The following is a 19,000-nucleotide window of genomic DNA, read 5'->3' as shown; positions in this document are numbered from 1 at the left end:
ACGGTTCGCAACTACGTGTGCCATGACCCAATCTGGAGTAGTGATTCAAGACGACCATGTGTGATGTACCCCAACTTTTAGCCTGACACTTCACACATGGCCACTCTTGCAATTAGAAACCACACACATTTCAGCCCTAACTATGGGGAAGGTGTGAATAAGTTGGTTTCATAACAGCGATTACAGACATGTCATCGAAGTCGTTGTTGTACTTTGTCTTATAATGTTTTGACACAGGGACGGAGGGAGTAGTACTCATGGACGGTACACACACGTTGATAGAACATTACAAGAAGGTGGTAGAATTGTCCATTCGGTTTGAGACGATAAATTAATTAGGGCATGAAAAAGGTCGAGAGTACGTGCGAATAATCAAGTTAGGTACATGAGGCCATAGAGAAAGTGGATGCACGCTTTCTATTTGTCGAGATGAGACACTAGAAGGATATGTAAAACGAGATGGAATATGTTCGATCTTGCAATATTTTCTGGCATTAAAGAAGGATATCAAATGGAATCCCACCAAAGGAGAAGCCGCACGTACGCAGTTAACTTGCTCCGTCCATTGAAAGCAAAAGCTAGCTAGCTAGCGATTCCGATCGAGAAGGAATTTCACAAGATGCTTGCTGGGTGTGCTACCTCGCCAAGGCTATAAGTGAAGCATTAGCACATGACAGGATGAACACCATCATCGACCAGTCGAGCTATCTCCATGGGAGGTGGACACAAGGAGAGCGGTTGCGACACAAACAGCAGAGGGCTTGGGGGCTACTACCCGAGCGCCTACTCGTCTCCACCCATCGCGTACCCTGCATACCCTCCTCCACAAGCCGGGCATGGATGCCCTCCGGCCTATTACCCTCCACAGCCACAGGGATATGGGCATGGCTATCCATCAGCAGGAGCATACGGGTATCCACCCTCCAGCTATCCACACCATCAAGGTGGCTATCACGGTTCGTATCTATCCATCGATCACCACTTACCTAACGTATACTCCTACCCTGCTAGGCTGATAACTAGCTACTCGATCCATGGATCTATCATGAATGGCTACGGTATAATATCGATCGTGCAGGTCACGGAGGGTCCTTGCTTGTTGCCGGCGGTGCGGCGGCTGCGGCGGCCTATGGCGCGCATCACATGAGCCATGGCCATCACGGTCACGGCGGATACTACCACCGTCCTGCGGGTTACCATCATCACTACGGCGGCAAGTTCAAGAAGCATGGACGCTACGGTTATGGGCATGGCGGCAAGTTCAAGCATGGCAAGCACATGCGCCTCTTTGTAGGGAAGCATGGCCTCTTTGGTGGAAAACACAAGTGGAAATAGTTTTCTTCCAAGTGGATCTGTCGAGAGGAGTGAGCTAATGTGATGTTGGGAATAAATCCGTCTATGTAATAATCAACTCCATCCATATCCATATCCATAGTGTTGGAAATATGCCCTAGAGGCAATAATAAAAGTATTATTATTATATTTCCTTGTTCATGATAATTGTCTTTTATTCATGCTATAACTGTATTATCCGGAAATCGTAATACACGTGTGAATACATAGACCACAATATGTCCCTAGTGAGCCTCTAGTTGACTAGCTCGTTGTGATCAACAGATAGTCATGGTTTCCTGGCTATGGACATTGGATGTCGTTGATAACGGGATCACATCATTAGGAGAATGATGTGATGGACAAGACCCAATCCTAAGCCTAGCACAAAGATCGTGTAGTTCGTTTGTTAGAGCTTTGCCAATGTCAAGTATCTCTTCCTTTGACCATGAGAGCGTGTAACTCCTGGATACCGTAGGAGTGCTTTGGGTGTATCAAACGTCACAACGTAACTGGGTGACTATAAAGGTGCACTACAGGTATCTCCGAAAATATCTATTGTTTTATGCGGATCGAGACTGGGATTTGTCACTCCGTGTAAACGGAGAGGTATCTCTGGGCCCACTCGGTAGGACATCATCATATGCGCAATGTGACCAAGGAGTTGATCACGGGATGATGTGTTACGGAACGAGTAAAGTGACTTGCCGGTAACGAGATTGAACAAGGTATTGGATACCGACGATCGAATCTCGGGCAAGTAACATACCGATAGACAAAGGGAATTGAATACGGGATTGATTAAGTCCTTGACATCGTGGTTCATCCGATGAGATCATCGTGGAACATGTGAGAGCCATCATGGGTATCCAGATCCCGCTGTTGGTTATTGACCGGAGAACGTCTCGGTCATGTCTGCATGTCTCCCGAACCCGTAGGGTCTACACACTTAAGGTTCGGTGACGCTAGGGTTATAAAGGAAGCTTGTATGTGGTTACCGAATGTTGTTCGGAGTCCCGGATGAGATCCCGGACGTCACGAGGAGTTCCGGAATGGTCCGGAGGTAAAGATTTATATATGGGAAGTCCTGTTTTGGTCACCGGAAAAGTTTCGGGCAATATCGGTAATGTACCGGGACCACCGGGAGGGTCCCGGGGGTCCACCAAGTGGGGCCACCTGCCCCAGAAGGTTGCGTGGGCCAAGTGTGGGAGGGGACCAGCCCCTAGGAGGGCTGGTGCGCCCTCCACAAGGGGGCCAAGGCGCAAGGGAGAGTGGGAGGGGGCAAACCCTAGTCCAGATGGGCCTTAAGGCCCACCTAGTGTGCGCCTCCCCTCTCTCCCCCTCTTGGCCGCCTCCCCAAGTCCCATCTAGGGCTGGCCGCACCCCTTGGGGTGGGAAACCCTAAAGGGGGCGCAGCCCCCTTCTCCCCTATATAAATAGAGGCATGGGGCTGCCCATAACACATGAGAACTTCTCCTCTCGTTGGTGCAGCCCTGTCTCTCCTCCTCCTCCTCTCCCATGGTGCTTGGCGAAGCCCTGCGGGATTGCCACGCTCCTCCACCACCACCACGCTGTTGTGTTGCTGCTGGACGGAGTCTTCCTCAACCTCTCCCTCTCTCCTTGCTGGATCAAGGCGTGGGAGACGTCACCGGGCTGTACGTGTGTTGAACGCGGAGGTGCCGTCCGTTCGGCACTTGATCATCGGTGATTTGAATCACGACGAGTACGACTCCATCAACCCCGTTCACTTGAACGCTTCCGCTTAGCGATCTACAAGGGTATGTAGATGCACTCTCCTTCTACTAGTAGCTGGTTTCTCCATAGATAGATCTTGGTGACACGTAGGAAAATTTTGAATTTCTGCTACGTTCCCCAATAGTGGTATCAGAGCTAGGTCTATTGCGTAGATTCTTTGCACGAGTAGAACACAAAGTAGTTGTGGGCGTTGATGTTGTACAATATGCTTACCGTTACTAGTCCAATCTTGTTTCGACGGCATTGTGGGATGAAGCGGCCCGGACCGACCTTACACGTACTCTTACGTGAGACAGGTTCCACCGATTGACATGCACTTGGTGCATAAGGTGGCTAGCGGGTGCCAGTCTCTTCCACTTTAGTCGGAACGGATTCGATGAAAAGGGTCCTTATGAAGGGTAAATAGCAATTGGCATATCACGTTGTGGTTTTGCGTAGGTAAGAAACGTTCTTGCTAGAAACCCATAGCAGCCACGTAAAACATGCAAACAACAATTAGAGGACGTCTAACTTGTTTTTGCAGGGTATGCTATGTGATGTGATATGGCCAAGAAGAATGTGATGAATGATATGTGATGTATGAGATTGATCATGTTCTTGTAATAGGATTCACGACTTGCATGTCGATGAGTATGACAACCGGCAGAAGCCATAGGAGTTGTCTTTATTTATTGTATGACCTGCGTGTCATTTAACAACGCCATGTAAATTACTTTACTTTATTGCTAAACGCGTTAGCCATAGAAATAGAAGTAGTCATTGGCGTGACAACTTTATGAAGACACGATGATGGAGATCATGATGATGGAGATCATGGTGTCATGCCGGTGACAAGATGATCATGGAGCCCCGAAGATGAAGATCAAAAGGAGCAAAATGATATTGGCTATATCATGTCACTATTTGATTGCATGTGATGTTTATCATGTTTATGCATCTTGTTTGCTTAGGACGACGGTAGTAAATAAGATGATCCCTTACAAAATTTCAAGAAGTGTTCTCACCTAACTGTGCACCGTTGCTACAGTTCGTCGCTTCTAAGCACCACGTGATGATCGGGTGTGATGGATTCTTACGTTCACATACAACGGGTGTAAGACAGTTTTACACAGCGAAAACACTTAGGGTTAACTTGACGAGCCTAGCATGTGCAGACATGGCCTCGGAACACAGAGACCGAAAGGTCGAGCATGAGTCGTATGGTAGATACGATCAACATGAAAATGTTCACCGATGATGACTAGTCCGTCTCACGTGATGATCGGACACGGCCTAGTTGACTCGGATCATGTAATCACTTAGATGACTAGAGGGATGTCTATCTGAGTGGGAGTTCATAAGATGAACTTAATTATCCTGAACATAGTCAAAAGACCTTTTGCAAATTATGTTGTAGCTCGCGCTTTAGTTCTACTGTTTTAGATATGTTCCTAGAGAAAATATAGTTGAAAGTTGATAGTAGCAATTATGCGAACAGTAGAAAGCTTATGTCCTTAATGCACTGCTCAGTGTGATGAACCCCAAACATCGTTTGTGGATGTTTCGAACATCGAACATACACGTTTTGATAACTACGTGATAGTTCAGTTAAATGGTTTAAGTAGAGGCACCAAAGACATTTTCGAAACGTCGCGGAACATATGAGATGTTTCGAGGGCTGAAATTGGGATTTCAGGCTCGTGCCAACGTCAAGAGGTATAAGACCTCCGACAATTTTCTTAGCCTACAAACTAAGGGAGAAAAGCTCAATCGTTGAGCTTGTGCTCAGATTGTCTGAGTGCAACAATCACTTGAATCGAATGGGAGTTGATCTTCCAAATGAGATAGTGATGTTTCTCCAAAGTCATTGCCACCAAGCTGCTAGAGCTTCGTGATGAACTATAACATATCAGGGATATATATGATGATCCTTGAGCTATTCGCGATGTTTGACACCGCGAAAGTAGAAATCAAGAAGGAGCATCAATTGTTGATGGTTGGTGAAACCACTAGTTTCAAGAAGGGCAAGGGCAAGAAGGGATACTTCATGAAACGGCAAATCAGTTGCTGCACCAGTGAAGAAACCCGAGGTTGAACCCAAACCCGAGACTAAGTGCTTCTGTGATAAGGGGAATAGCCGCTGGAGCAGAATTACCCTAGATACTTGGTAGATAAGAAGGCTGGCAAGGTCGATAAAAGTATATTGGATATACATTGTGTTGATGTGTACTTTACTAGTACTCCTAGTAGCACCAAAGTATTAGATACCGGTTAGGTTGCTAAGTGTTAGTAACTTGAAATAAAAGCTATGGAATAAACGGAGACTAGCTAAACGTGAGATGACGATATGTGTTGGAAGTGTTTCCAACGTTGATATGATCAAGCATCACACGCTCCCTCTACCATCGAGATTGGTGTTTGCGTTGAGCATAGACATGATTGGATTATGTCTATCGCAATACGGTTATTCATTTAAGGAGAATAATGGTTACTCTGTTTATTTGAATAATACCTTCAATGGTCTTACACCTAAAATGAATGATTTATTGAAACTCGATCGTAGTGATACACATGTTCATGCCAAAAGATATAAGATAGTAATGATAGTACCACTTACTTGTGGCACTGCCATGTAAGTCATAATGGTATAAAACGCATGAAGAAGCTCCATGTTGATGGATCTTTGGACTCACTCGTTTAGAAAAGTTTGAGACATGCGAACCATGTCTATTGGTGTATATGCATGAAGAAACTCCATGCAAATGGACCATTTGAACTCACTTGATTTTGAATCACTTGAGACATGCAAATCATACCACATGGGCGAGATGACTGAAAGCCTCGTTTCAGTAAAATGGAACAAGATAGCAATTTGTTGGAAGTAACACATTTTTATGTGTGCAGTCCAATGAGTGCTGAGGCATGCAGTGAATATCGTTATGTTCTTACTTCACAGATGATTCGAATAGATGTTGAGAATATTTTCTTGATGAAACACAAGTCTGAATTATTGAATGGTTCAAGTAATTTCAGAGTGAAGTAGAAGATCATTGTGACAAGAGGATAAAATGTGTATGATATGATCATAGAGATGAATATCTGAGTTACGAGTTTTGGCACACAATTAAGACACTGTGGAAATTGCTTCGCAACTAATACAGCCTGGAACACCATAGTGTGATGGTGTGTCCGAACATCATAGTTGCACCCTATTGGATATGGTGCGTACCATGATGTCTCTTATCGAATTACCACTATTGTCCATGGGTTAGGCATTAGAGACAACCACATTCACTTTAAATAAGGCACCACGTAATTCCGTTGAGATGACACCGTATGAATTATGGTTTAGAGAAACCTAAGTTGTCGTTTCTTAAAAGTTTGGGGCTGCGACGCTTATATGAAAAAGTTTCAGGTTGATAAGCTCGAACCCAAAGCGGATAAAATGCATCTTCATAGGAAACCCAAAACAGTTGGGTATACCTCCTAATTCAGATCCGAAAGCAATATGGATTGTTTCTAGAATCGGGTCCTTTCTCGAGGAAAGGTTTCTCTCGAAAGAGTTGAGTGGGAGAATGGTGGAAACTTGATGAGGTTATTGAACCGTCTCTTCAACTAGTGTGTGGCAGGGCACAGGAAGTTGTTCCTGTGGCACCTACACCAATTGAAGTGGAAGATTATGATATTGATCATGAAACTTCGGATCAAGTCACTACCAAACCTCGTGGGATGACAAGGATGCGTACTACTTCAGAGTGGTACGTAATCCTGTCTTGGAAGTCATGTTGCTGGACAACAATGAACCTACGAGCCATGGAGAAGCGATGGTGGGCCCGGATTCCGATAAATGGCTCGAGGCCATAAAATCCGAGAACGGATCCATGGACTTTGGTGGACTTGCCCGATGATCGGCAAGCCATTAAGATAAATGGATCTTTAAGAAGAAGACGGACGTGGATGGTAATGTCACCGTCCATGAAGCTCGACTTGTGGTGAAAAGTTTTTCACAAGTTCAAGGAGTTGACTACGATGAGATTTTCTCATCCGTAGCGATGCTTAAAGTCCGTCGGATTCATGTTAGCATTAGCTGTATTTATGAAATCTGGCAGATGGATATCAAAACGAGTTTCCTTACCAGTTTTCGTGAGGAAAGGTTGTATGTAATACAATCAGAAAGTTTTTGTCGATCCTAAGGATGCTAAAAGGTATGCTAGCTCCAGCGATCCTTCTAAGGACTGGAGTGAGCATCTCGGAGTTGGAATGTATGCTTTGATGATGATCAAAGATTTTGGGTTTGTACAAAGTTTATGAGAAACTTGTATTTCCAAAGAAGTGAGTGGGAGGACTATAGAATTTCTGATGAATACATGTTGATCAGAAATGATGTAGAATTTCTGGAAAGCATATAGGGTTATTTTGAAAGTGTTTTTCAATAGAAAGCCTGGATTAAGCTACTTGAACATTGAGCATCAAGATCTATAAGGATAGATCAAAATGCTTAATAATACTTTCAAATGAGCACATACCTTGACATGATCTTGAAGGTGTTCAAGATGGACCAGTCAAAGAAGGAGTTCTTGCCTGAGTTATAAGGTACGAAGTTAAGACTTAAAGCTCGACCACGACAGAATAGAAAGGACGAAGGTCGTCTCCTATGCTTAAGACATAGGCTCTATAGTATGATATGCTGTGTACCGCACCTGAAGTGTGCCTTGCCATGAGTCAGTCAAGGGGTACAAGAGTGATCCAAGAATGGCTCACAGGACAGTGGTCAAAGTTATCCTTAGTAACTAGTGGACTAAGGAATTTTCTCGATTATGGAGGTGGTAAAAGAGTTCGTCGTAAAGGGTTATGTCGATACAAGCTTGACACCTATCCGGATAGCTCTGAGTAGAGAGACCGGATACATATAATGGAGCAATAATTTAGAATAGCTCCAAGTAGAACAGTTATTTGGAATAGCTCCAAATAGAGCGTGGTAGCTACATCTAGGAGATGACATAGAGATTTGTAAAGCACACACGAATCTGAAAGGTTCAGACCCGTTGACTAAAACCTCTCTCACAAGCAACATGATCAAACATAAAACTCATTGAGTGTTAATCACATAGTGATATGAACTAGACTACTGACTCTAGTAAACTCTTGGGTATTAGTCACATGGCGATGTGACCTGTGAGTGTTAATCACATGGCGATGTGAACTGGATTATTGACTCTAGTGCAAGTGGGAGACTGTTGGAAATATGCCCTAGAGGCAATAATAAAAGTATTATTATTATATTTTCTTGTTCATGATAATTGTCTTTTATTCATGCTATAACTGTATTATCCGGAAATCGTAATACACGTGTGAATACATAGACCACAATATGTCTCTAGTGAGCCTCTAGTTGACTAGCTCGTTGTGATCAACAGATAGTCATGGTTTCCTGGCTATGGACATTGGATGTCGTTGATAACGGGATCACATCATTAGGAGAATGATGTGATGGACAAGACCCAATCCTAAGCCTAGCACAAAGATCGTGTAGTTCGTTTGCTAGAGCTTTGCCAATGTCAAGTATCTCTTCCTTTGACCATGAGAGCGTGTAACTCCTGGATACCGTAGGAGTGCTTTGGGTGTATCAAACGTCACAACGTAACTGGGTGACTATAAAGGTGCACTACAGGTATCTCTGAAAGTATCTATTGTTTTATGCGGATCGAGACTGGGATTTGTCACTCCGTGTAAACGGAGAGGTATCTCTGGGCCCACTCGGTAGGACATCATCATATGCGCAATGTGACCAAGGAGTTGATCACGGGATGATGTGTTACGGAACGAGTAAAGTGACTTGCCGGTAACGAGATTGAACAAGGTATTGGATACCGACGATCGAATCTCGGGCAAGTAACATACCGATAGACAAAGGGAATTGAATACGGGATTGATTAAGTTCTTGACATCGTGGTTCATCCGATGAGATCATCGTGGAACATGTGGGAGCCATCATGGGTATCCAGATCCCGCTGTTGGTTATTGACCGGAGAACGTCTCGGTCATGTCTGCATGTCTCCCGAACCCGTAGGGTCTACACACTTAAGGTTCGGTGACGCTAGGGTTATAAAGGAAGCTTGTATGTGGTTACCGAATGTTGTTCGGAGTCCCGGATGAGATCCCGGACGTCACGAGGAGTTCCGGAATGGTCCGGAGGTAAAGATTTATATATGGGAAGTCCTGTTTTGGTCACCGGAAAAGTTTCGGGCAATATCGGTAATGTACCGGGACCACCGGGAGGGTCCCGGGGGTCCACCAAGTGGGGCCACCTGCCCCAGAAGGTTGCGTGGGCCAAGTGTGGGAGGGGACCAGCCCCTAGGAGGGCTGGTGCGCCCTCCACAAGGGGGCCAAGGCGCAAGGGAGAGTGGGAGGGGGCAAACCCTAGTCCAGATGGGCCTTAAGGCCCACCTAGTGTGCGCCTCCCCTCTCTCCCCCTCTTGGCCGCCTCCCCAAGTCTCATCTAGGGCTGGCCGCACCCCTTGGGGTGGGAAACCCTAAAGGGGGCGCAGCCCCCTTCTCCCCTATATAAATAGAGGCCTGGGGCTGCCCATAACACATGAGAACTTCTCCTCTCGTTGGTGCAGCCCTGTCTCTCCTCCTCCTCCTCTTCCATGGTGCTTGGCGAAGCCCTGCGGGATTGCCACGCTCCTCCACCACCACCACGCCGTTGTGTTGCTGCTGGACGGAGTCTTCCTCAACCTCTCCCTCTCTCCTTGCTGGATCAAGGCGTGGGAGACGTCACCGGGCTGTACGTGTGTTGAACGCGGAGGTGCCGTCCGTTCGGCACTTGATCATCGGTGATTTGAATCACGACGAGTACGACTCCATCAACCCCGTTCACTTGAACGCTTCCGCTTAGCGATCTACAAGGGTATGTAGATGCACTCTCCTTCTACTCGTAGCTGGTTTCTCCATAGATAGATCTTGGTGACACGTAGGAAAATTTTGAATTTCTGCTACGTTCCCCAACACATAGTAGTACTCCTATAATAAGTACGTACTACTAAGTTCTGCGCGCGCACGTATAGTCCACGTACATGTGAATGTCGGTTGCGATTTGTAACGTCGGTGATTAAATCTGTTGCATTTGCTTGATCCACACGTTACGTACAAATGACTAAAGAAACGCGCGCAATCCACACCTTGTACGATCGATCTGTAACTACGTGCCAATTTAAACATGCACCCACATACCCTGTGTCCGTATATATACATTTAAACATGCACCCACATCCATCTATAAATACGAACGTACTCGATCCCATACCCTCTCCTGCTTTCAGACAATTTTCGATCTTGACAGTTTCTCTTCTTTGCGCACACAACAAGTCGATCGAAGAGGTCGACGATGACCAAGCTCAGCAGCAGCAACGTTGATGATGGCTACGAGTACGAGGAAGAATACATCAAGAACGCGCGCGGGATGAAGCTCTTCACCTGCCGATGGCTCCCCGCCAATGCTACACCAATAAAGGCCCTCGTCTTCATGTGCCACGGTACGTACGCTAGTGGATCGCTACCTTCATCGATGGAGCTGATTAATCTAGCTAAAGCTAGCACCATTAGTTACAACATTCATTATTGATCGACGCATGCAGGTTACGCGGTGGAGTGCAGCGTGACGATGCGCGGCACCGGGGTTCGGCTGGCGCAGGCCGGCTACGCCGTCTACGGCATCGACTACGAGGGCCACGGCAAGTCGGGGGGCCTCAGGGGCTACGTCCCCTCCTTCGACGTCCTCCTCGGCGACTGCGACGCCTACTTCACCGCCGTCGTCGTCGCTAACCAATCTCCTCAGCTGCCTCGGTTCCTGCTGGGCGAGTCCATGGGCGGCGCGGTGGCGCTGCTCCTCCACCGCGCGCGGCCGTCCTACTGGGCGGGCGCCGTGCTGGTGGCGCCCATGTGCAAGATCACGGAGGAGATGAAGCCGCACCCGGCGGTGATCAAGGTGCTGGAGGCCGTGACCAGGTTCATCCCGACGTGGAAGGTGGTGCCCACCCGGAACGTCATCGGCGCCGCCTACAGGACGCAGGCCAAGCGCGACGAGATCCGCCGGAACCCCTACTGCTACAAGGGCCGGCCGCGGCTCAAGACGGCGCACGAGCTCCTCCGGGCCAGCCTCCACGTGGAGAGCGAGGTGCTCACGCAGGTGACGCTGCCCTTCCTCGTCGTGCACGGGGGAGGCGATAGGGTCACGGACCCCTCCGTCAGCCAGCTCCTCTGCCGGGAGGCGCCCAGCACGGACAAGACGCTCAAGCTCTACCCGGGCATGTGGCACGCGCTCACCTCCGGCGAGCTGCCAGAGAACATCGACAAGGTCTTCTTCGACATCATCGCATGGCTCGATCACAGGTCCGGTCCGCCCGCGAGGGACGACTGACGCCTCGTGTGCAACAACCCATCATCCATAGGAACTTCTTTTCTTTTCGTTCTGATTGATTCATGATGACAGTGATCCATGAACATTAATTACTAGTACTACATATATTTAGGGCTACTACACTCTAGTACATGGGGGGACGTGGAATGAGTTAATTTACTGTAACTCTAGTTTCTCAGCATTGCGCCCTCCACAGCCTCCCCCCTTCTCTGGTGGAGATCACCAAAGGCTACAACCTCCCCTGATTCAATAACAAATCAATCAACTGTCGAAGCAACATGCCACAAATCAGCTGACAACAAGAAGCAACAAGACATAAACCAGCCAAACAGGAACTTGAATGTGTTTGCGCTTCAGAAAATCTCATCTCAAATAGACCAATTCCCTCCCTCCTGCTACGTCGCAAATGAAGGAATGGCACCTCGTAACACAAACATGCTCCCCTCCATTTTCATCACTCAATGCTACCTTCTACCATGCCAGTGTAGCATATAGTTCGTCATCCAATTAATATAGGTCAGGGCCATATATCACTACAAAAAACGAAAACAAGAACACACGCAAGGCAGTGCCATGTCCATTTAGCTGATTTGCATTGCAGCCGAGTGGTACTTGTCCAAGTCGGCGTCGAGATCTGCAGCAGAAAGTTCCAGGTTGCCAACCCCTCCCTTCCCTCGCACACGGTCCGTACGCCCTCGGCCACGACCAACGAGCCGACCTCCGCCACGACCACCGAACCCACCTCCGCTGCGACCACTGAAGCCACCTCCGCCACGAGACCATCCTCGGCCGCTAACACCCATTCCAGGTCCACTGCAAAATTTATTACTGATTTGTCACTTGCTCAAAATCTTCAGAGTAATACACAGTTGAAATTCTTGATTTATACAGCAATGAAGTTTTGACATAATGATAACTACCTATGTCTGCTTCACAAGGGAGCCAATTCAGCTCCCATCTATATTTGCAAATTTTGCATTCTCTTCTTTCTATGATGTTGAGGTCCTACAATATAAATGGTTTCTGCATACCACCTGGGGTAGATGCTACAAACCTTTTGGAAGGAAAACTGAAGTTTCCAGGCGGTGAGGCCAAAGCGAAAATAGCAGGTATGGGTGCAGGTGCCTCAATGTTTGTCCCAATGACTTCAATTTTCATAGGTTTGCCATCAAGATGCACGTTGTTGTACTTCTTAAGAGCAGCTACAGCAGATGATCTTGCCGAAAATACAACCTCTGCAGTTCCCTGGAAAAATGGAGATGAATCATGACCATTCAAACAAAATAGAAGGTGAAGAAAGTGCATGTGCAAACCTTTGATCTTCCACTCTTGTCATAGTTAATGGAGTAGCGCTGGATTTCACCCATCTCAGAAAACAGTTCCTGAGCAAAGTAAACAGCACATTGTAGAGAAACTTTAGGAGAAGGAGACGATAAACAGAGAGAAAGTTAGTGGTTCTTTGAAGGCCTAAAGATAAATAACTCTCAGCATTGACTAACGGTAGCTAACAGCTAAAGCAAATTTCTAGTATTACATAAGCTAGAACCAGTGCATGAATGTGTCCGTGAAGAATGCAAGCCATAAAAAAAAAGAGGTTTTAGTCGATTAGAAGAAGCTGCGGATGATGAATTACCTACGTACTCGTTGAAATCTCTTGAGTTGAATGTATGGGGAGTTTGTTAGGGATAGCAAATCAAGGAAAGTGCAGTTTTTAGGGCTTATTAATTACTTATTTTTGAGCAAATGGATTAATCACGAGTTTTTTTAGCAAATCAAGGAGAGTGCAGTTTTTAGGGATTATCAATTAGAGTACTTTTGAGCAAATGGATTAATCACGAGTTTTTTTTAGCAATCAAGGAAAGTGCAGTTTTTAGGGATTATTAATTGTAGCAGAGAAGACTAGAAATGGGAGTAGGAGCGTTAGCGACCTTGATATCCTCGTTGGAGACGTTGTAGTCGAGGTTGGAGATGTAGAGCTTGGTGGGCGAGTCCAAGGCAGACGGCGCCGTCACCATGGCCATCGGCTGGGCAACATATCCGAAAGCCGGCGGCACCTGTGCTACACACGAGAGAGGAAAGAAGATTTGAGTGAGCTCGAGGCTGGCATTGTACTTTGCTCGCTGGCAGGCGGCGGACGGGGGTGTCCATCCACTTAATCACGAGGAAGAAGGGGCGGAGGAGGAGGAGGAATAGGCCTGTTGCTGGAGGCTGAGTTGGTGGTAGGGCGCGACGACGGCGCGGGTGGCGGCGCGGCTGCGGAAGCGGCGGCGTGGGTGCGCGGATCCTCCCGAGGCGGCGGACGCTGGGTTGTGGCGGCCACGGCGGTGGTGGTGCTTGTTCTTGGTGATGATGTCGTCGAGCGACATGTCGAGGGTGTCCGCCATGCCACGAACCCTCAAGATTCGCACGGCGGCGGCGGAGGAACAGAAGAGGAGGCGCGGTTGGGTACTTGGGGTGTTGGGGTTGGGGGTGGAGACGACAGCTGGAGAGAGGTGAAGTTTGTGCCGGGCTGGGTTGGGCCGATTGTTCAGTCTAGCTAGTGTTTGTTGCTACAGTACGTGCTTTCTTCTCATTCATATGTACTCCGTATATGCGTGTATTGGATCCACTCAAGTACGGTATGCAGGGCTCATTCGGTTTGAAGGAAATTAAAATGTATTGTAGGGATTAGGAGTAGTATAGGAATTTGATAGGATGACATTTGCCATTCTAAGGAATTGACTTGCCTCGTTTGTACGCGCAAAATGAGATTTGAGTGGATGTGTAGTTTCCTTCAAAAACACGGGAAATGAGTAGTATTCCTACGAATTTTCTGTACGCATCTCGTACAAACCGAATGCATATATAGGAATCTTTCCCGGAATCCTTGTTCATATGTTTTTCCTATGAAAACCCTCCAAACCGAATCCGAATGAGCCCGTATAGTTTAGGAGGAAGGTTATATACCCTTAGGATGGTATGGAGCGCAAGGAGGAAGGTTATCTTGAAGTTATTTTTTCAAACCCCAATACCCACCAATGGTTTCATCAATGCATTTAAGTCAGATCTTTAGATTGTGGACAAGCCCTTCAATACAACCGCCGTGTCGCTCCAGTTAGACCAAATCATATCTTTTTGTGGGGAGTAAGACCAAATCATTGGCTTGCACCCTCTGAAAATATGTGTAAGATCTATGTTGATGCGACACTTACGAGGAATGGTTCAATTGAAGTTGTCGCAAAGATCATCTTGATTCTTATCTTGGAGCATTTGTAATTAATTTTTTGAGGGATTTTTGACCCAACAACGCTTGAAGAACTAGCAGTTACGAAGGTTCTAGATCTGGCAGATGATCTATACGAGCGGCGGATCCATGTGGCATTAGATTGCAAGGTTGTTATTGATAATATCAACCAAGGAAGCGTAGTAGTCTATTGTGATATTATGAGAGAAATTATTGAGCGGTCCAGTTCTTTTAACAGTTGCATTTTTAGTCATGAGTTTAGGAGCTCGAATGTCGAGGCTCACAATTTAGCGAAGTATGCTCTCTCTTTAAGGGCTAGTCGTCATGTTTGGTTAGGCCAGTGCGGTGATCTTATTTTCATTCTTGTAAACGTTATGACGAGTTAATAAAAAGCTTCGCGAGATTGTCCCAAAAAAATGTGTCGTTAATTCACTATAGTATTATAATATGCGTGTATTGTGTGTATTCTACCCTAGGAGATTAGGGTTTAATGTACTTTGTCGACTCCCATCGGCATCAAGGTTATTCTATCTTTGAGCCGACAACCAACCCCCCTCTTAATAGCGCTTTGCCTGCCTAATCGTCTCACGATGGCGGGATCCTTCATGGGATCTGAAGGAGAGGTGAAGGAAAAGGAAAGGGCAGGGCTAGAATCAATCTGGAAGAAGATACAAAGAGGATGAAGTTGAAGGATGCTGCTAGATGACGTGTTTGTCAGCCAGGAGGAGATCATTAACCTCTCTAAAGCGGCGAGATGGCTGGCCATAGCAAAGGTGAATACACGAGTTCTTCAATCCAGATTATGAAGGACACAATGGGGTATGCTTTAAACCTAACACATGAACCAGAAATTGGGATAGCGACAATCTCTTCATGATCCAACGCTTTTGTCTGGGAGATTGGAACAATATCATGCAACACGGTCTGTGGATTTTTCATGGTTTTGTGGTGATGACTGAGGAGTATGATGGAAAGGGCAGACCAGGTTTAGTTACTCTAGAATGTACAAGTGTATGGGCACAAATTCACGATATCCCATATCTCTACCGGTCCCAACCTATAGGGGACCAGCTAGCACATAGAATTGACCAGGCCAAGAGCGTAGAAATGAACCTAGCTAGGGTTTATGAAGGAAATTGTGTCCAAGTCAGGGCCAAGATTGAAGTATCAAATCCTCTAACCCGATTTACATGGCTGGATATCAATGGCAAGGAGAAAAAAATATGTTGGTAAAATGTGAAAAACTTAGCTACTTAAGTTTGTGGCATCCTAGGCCGCATAACATGGAAGAGTGTGGAGATGGATTCCATGAGACAAAAAAGACATAGAGTATGGCTAGTTGATGGCACAGAGGAGATCCTTTTCGAGCGGGCAAAGGCAGGAACCGAGGTGGTTTCACTTCACGTGCAAGGGCAAGCCTTTTAGATGGATGTGGGGCAGAGGTCGTGGTGGTGGCCAAAACGGAAGTGAAGGTAACAACCCACGCAAGCGGCCATTGAGGGAAGTAAGTCTGCATCCTAATGGTGTTGATGATCTGGATGTCACTATTGGAAATATGCTCTAGAGGCAATAATAAATTGGTTATTATCATATTTCTCGTTCATGATAAATGTTTATTATTCATGCTAGAATTGCATTGATCGGAAACTTAAATACATGTGTGAATACATAAACTACACCGTGTCCCTAGTAAGCCTCTACTAGACTAGCTCATTGATCAAAAATGGTTAAGGTTTCCTAACCATGGTCATGAGTTATTATTTGATAACGGGATCACAACATTAGGAGAATGATGTGATGGACAGACCCAACCGTAAGCTTAGTGATGACCCACAAGTGTAGGGGATCTATCTAGTCCTTTCGATAAGTAAAAGTGTCGAACCCAACTAGGAGCAGAAGGAAATGATAAGCGGTTTTCAGTAAGGTTTTCTCTACAAGCACTGAAATTGTAGGTAATACTCCCTCCGTTCGGAATTAGTTGTCGCAGAAATGGATGTATCTAGATGTAGTTTAGTTCTAGATACATCCATTTCCGAGACAAGTAATTCCGAACGGAGGGAGTAGATAGTTTTGTGATAAGATAAATTGTAACGAGCAACAAGTAAATAAAGTAAATAAAGTGCAGCAAGGTGGCCCAATCCTTTATGTAGCAAAGGATAAGCCTGGACAATTTCTTATAATGAGGAAGGAGCTCCCGAGGACACATGGGAATTATCGTCAAGCTAGTTTTCATTACGCTCATATGATTCGCGTTCGGTACTTTGATAATTTGATATGTGGGTGGACCGGTGCTTGGGTAATGCCCTTACTTGGACAAGCATACCACTTATGATTAACCCCTATTGCAAGCGTTCGCAACTACAAAAGAAGTATTAAGGTAAACCTAACCACAACATTAAACATATGGATCCAAATCAGCCCCTGACGAAGCAACGCATAAACTAGGGCTTAAGCTTTTGTCACTCTAGCAACCCATCATCTACTTATTACTTTCCAATGCCTTCCTCTAGGCCCAAATGATGGTGAAGTTTCATGTAGTAGACGTTCACATAACACCACTAGAGGAAAGACAACATACATCTCATCAAAATATCGAACGAATACTAAATTCACATGACTACTAATAGCAAGACTTCACCCATGTCCTCAGGAACAAACGTAACTACTCACAAAGCATAATCATGTTTATAATCAGAGGGGTAATAATATGCATTAAGGATCTGAACATATGATCTTCCACCAAGTAAACCAATTAGCATCAACTACAGGAGTAATCAACACTACTAGCAACCCACAGGTACCAATTTGTGGTTTTGATACAAGATTGGATATAAGAGATGAACTAGGTTTTGAGAGGAGATGGTGCCGGTGAAGATGTTGATGGAGATTGACCCCCTCCCGATGAGAGGATCGTTGGTGATGATGATGGTGATGATTTCCCCCTCCCGGAGGGAAGTGTCCCCGACAGAACAGCTCTGCCGAAGCTCTAGATTGGTTCCGCCAAGGTTCCGGGTCGTGGCGGCGGAGTTTCGTCCTGTAAGCTTGCCCAAGATTTTTTCCAGGGTAAAAGCCCTCATATAGCAGAAGATGGACACCGGGGGGCCACCAGGGGGCCCGGGAGATAGGGGGGCGCGCCCAGTAGGGGTGGGCGCGCCCCCACCCTCCTGGCCAGGGTGTGGGCCCCTGATGTATTTCTTCCGCTCAATAATTCTTATTAATTCCAAAAACAGGTTTCGTGGAGTTTCAGGATTTTTGGAGCAGTGCAGAATAGGTTTCCAATGTTTGCTCCTTTTCCAGCCAGAATTCCAACTGCCGGCATCCCCCCTCTTCGTGGTATACCTTGTAAAATTAGAGAGAATAGCCATAAGTATTGAGATATAATATGTAATAACAGCCCATAATGCAATAAATATTGATATAAAAGCATGATGCAAAACGGACGTATCACTTAGCATCAGATCGTTTAGTTATTTGCTATAGCTTTCTTCTTGTCAAGTATCGGCTCCTTCGACCATGAGATCATGCCACTTCCGGATACCGGAGGAATGCCTTGTGTGATATCAAACGTCACTTCATCATTGGGTGATCATAAAGGTGCTCTATATGTATCTCCGAAGGTGTCTGTTGGATTGCATGGATCGAGACTAGGATTTGTCGCTCCGTGTGATGGAGAGATATCTCAGGGCCCTCTTGGTAATACAACATCATAAGAAGCTTTAGGTGACTAAAGTCACATGATCTTGTATTACGAAACGAGTAAAGAGACTTGTCGGTAACGAGATTGAACTAGGTATGGATATACCGACGATCGAATCTCGGGCAAGTAACATATCACCGGACAAAGGGAATTGCATACGGGATTGACTGAATCTTTAACAATGTGATTCAACCAATAAAGATCTTCGTTGAATATGTAGGAATCAATATGGGCATCTGATAACCCACAAGTATATGGGATCGCAAAAGTTTTTGAGGGTAGAGTATTCAACCCAAATTTATATATTCGACACAAGGGGAGCCAAAGAATATTTGCAAGTATTAGCAGTTTAAAGAGTTGTCAATTCAACCACACCTGGAGATTAATTATCTGCAGCAAAGTGATCAGTAGTAAAGTAGTATGATAGTTTTGATAATAGTAGCAACAGCAATAGTAACAGTAACAGTGATACAAGAGTTTTATAGCAAGTGCAATAGTAACAATAGCAGTAGTAACTTAGCAAGATCAATATGTAGGAAAATCGTAGGCATTGGATCAGCGATTCGTTGGATGATATTCATCATGAAACAGTCAT

General features: G+C 45.8%; 3 protein-coding genes across 3 annotated transcripts; 2 read left to right on the top strand and 1 right to left on the bottom strand.

Moving 5' to 3' along the window:
- The first annotated feature begins 671 nt into the window (after window positions 1-671).
- On the top strand, window positions 672-1,482 carry LOC123094705 (glycine-rich protein A3). Its single transcript, XM_044516642.1, has 2 exons — window positions 672-956; window positions 1,079-1,482. The coding sequence occupies exons 1-2, from the start codon at window positions 713-715 to the stop codon at window positions 1,333-1,335; spliced, it is 501 nt and encodes a 166-aa protein (XP_044372577.1). The 5' UTR covers window positions 672-712; the 3' UTR covers window positions 1,336-1,482.
- An 8,880-nt stretch (window positions 1,483-10,362) lies between these two features.
- LOC123091727 (caffeoylshikimate esterase-like) lies at window positions 10,363-11,632 on the top strand. Its single transcript, XM_044513338.1, has 2 exons — window positions 10,363-10,601; window positions 10,704-11,632. Exons 1-2 carry the CDS (start codon window positions 10,454-10,456, stop codon window positions 11,483-11,485), a joined length of 930 nt encoding a protein of 309 aa, XP_044369273.1. The 5' UTR covers window positions 10,363-10,453; the 3' UTR covers window positions 11,486-11,632.
- Window positions 11,633-11,801: 169 nt separating this feature from the next.
- On the bottom strand, window positions 11,802-14,013 carry LOC123091728 (THO complex subunit 4B). Its single transcript, XM_044513339.1, has 5 exons — window positions 13,681-14,013; window positions 13,414-13,539; window positions 12,799-12,867; window positions 12,540-12,730; window positions 11,802-12,298 (listed from the first exon to the last, which is right to left on the bottom strand). Exons 1-5 carry the CDS (start codon window positions 13,867-13,869, stop codon window positions 12,067-12,069), a joined length of 807 nt encoding a protein of 268 aa, XP_044369274.1. The 5' UTR covers window positions 13,870-14,013; the 3' UTR covers window positions 11,802-12,066.
- Window positions 14,014-19,000: the final 4,987 nt, after the last annotated feature.

Source organism: Triticum aestivum, chromosome 4B (assembly GCF_018294505.1).
Source record: "Triticum aestivum cultivar Chinese Spring chromosome 4B, IWGSC CS RefSeq v2.1, whole genome shotgun sequence".
Taxonomy (NCBI): Eukaryota; Viridiplantae; Streptophyta; class Magnoliopsida; order Poales; family Poaceae; genus Triticum; species Triticum aestivum.
Note: the sequence above shows the minus strand (reverse complement) of the source record. Positions and strands in the feature narration are given on the sequence as shown.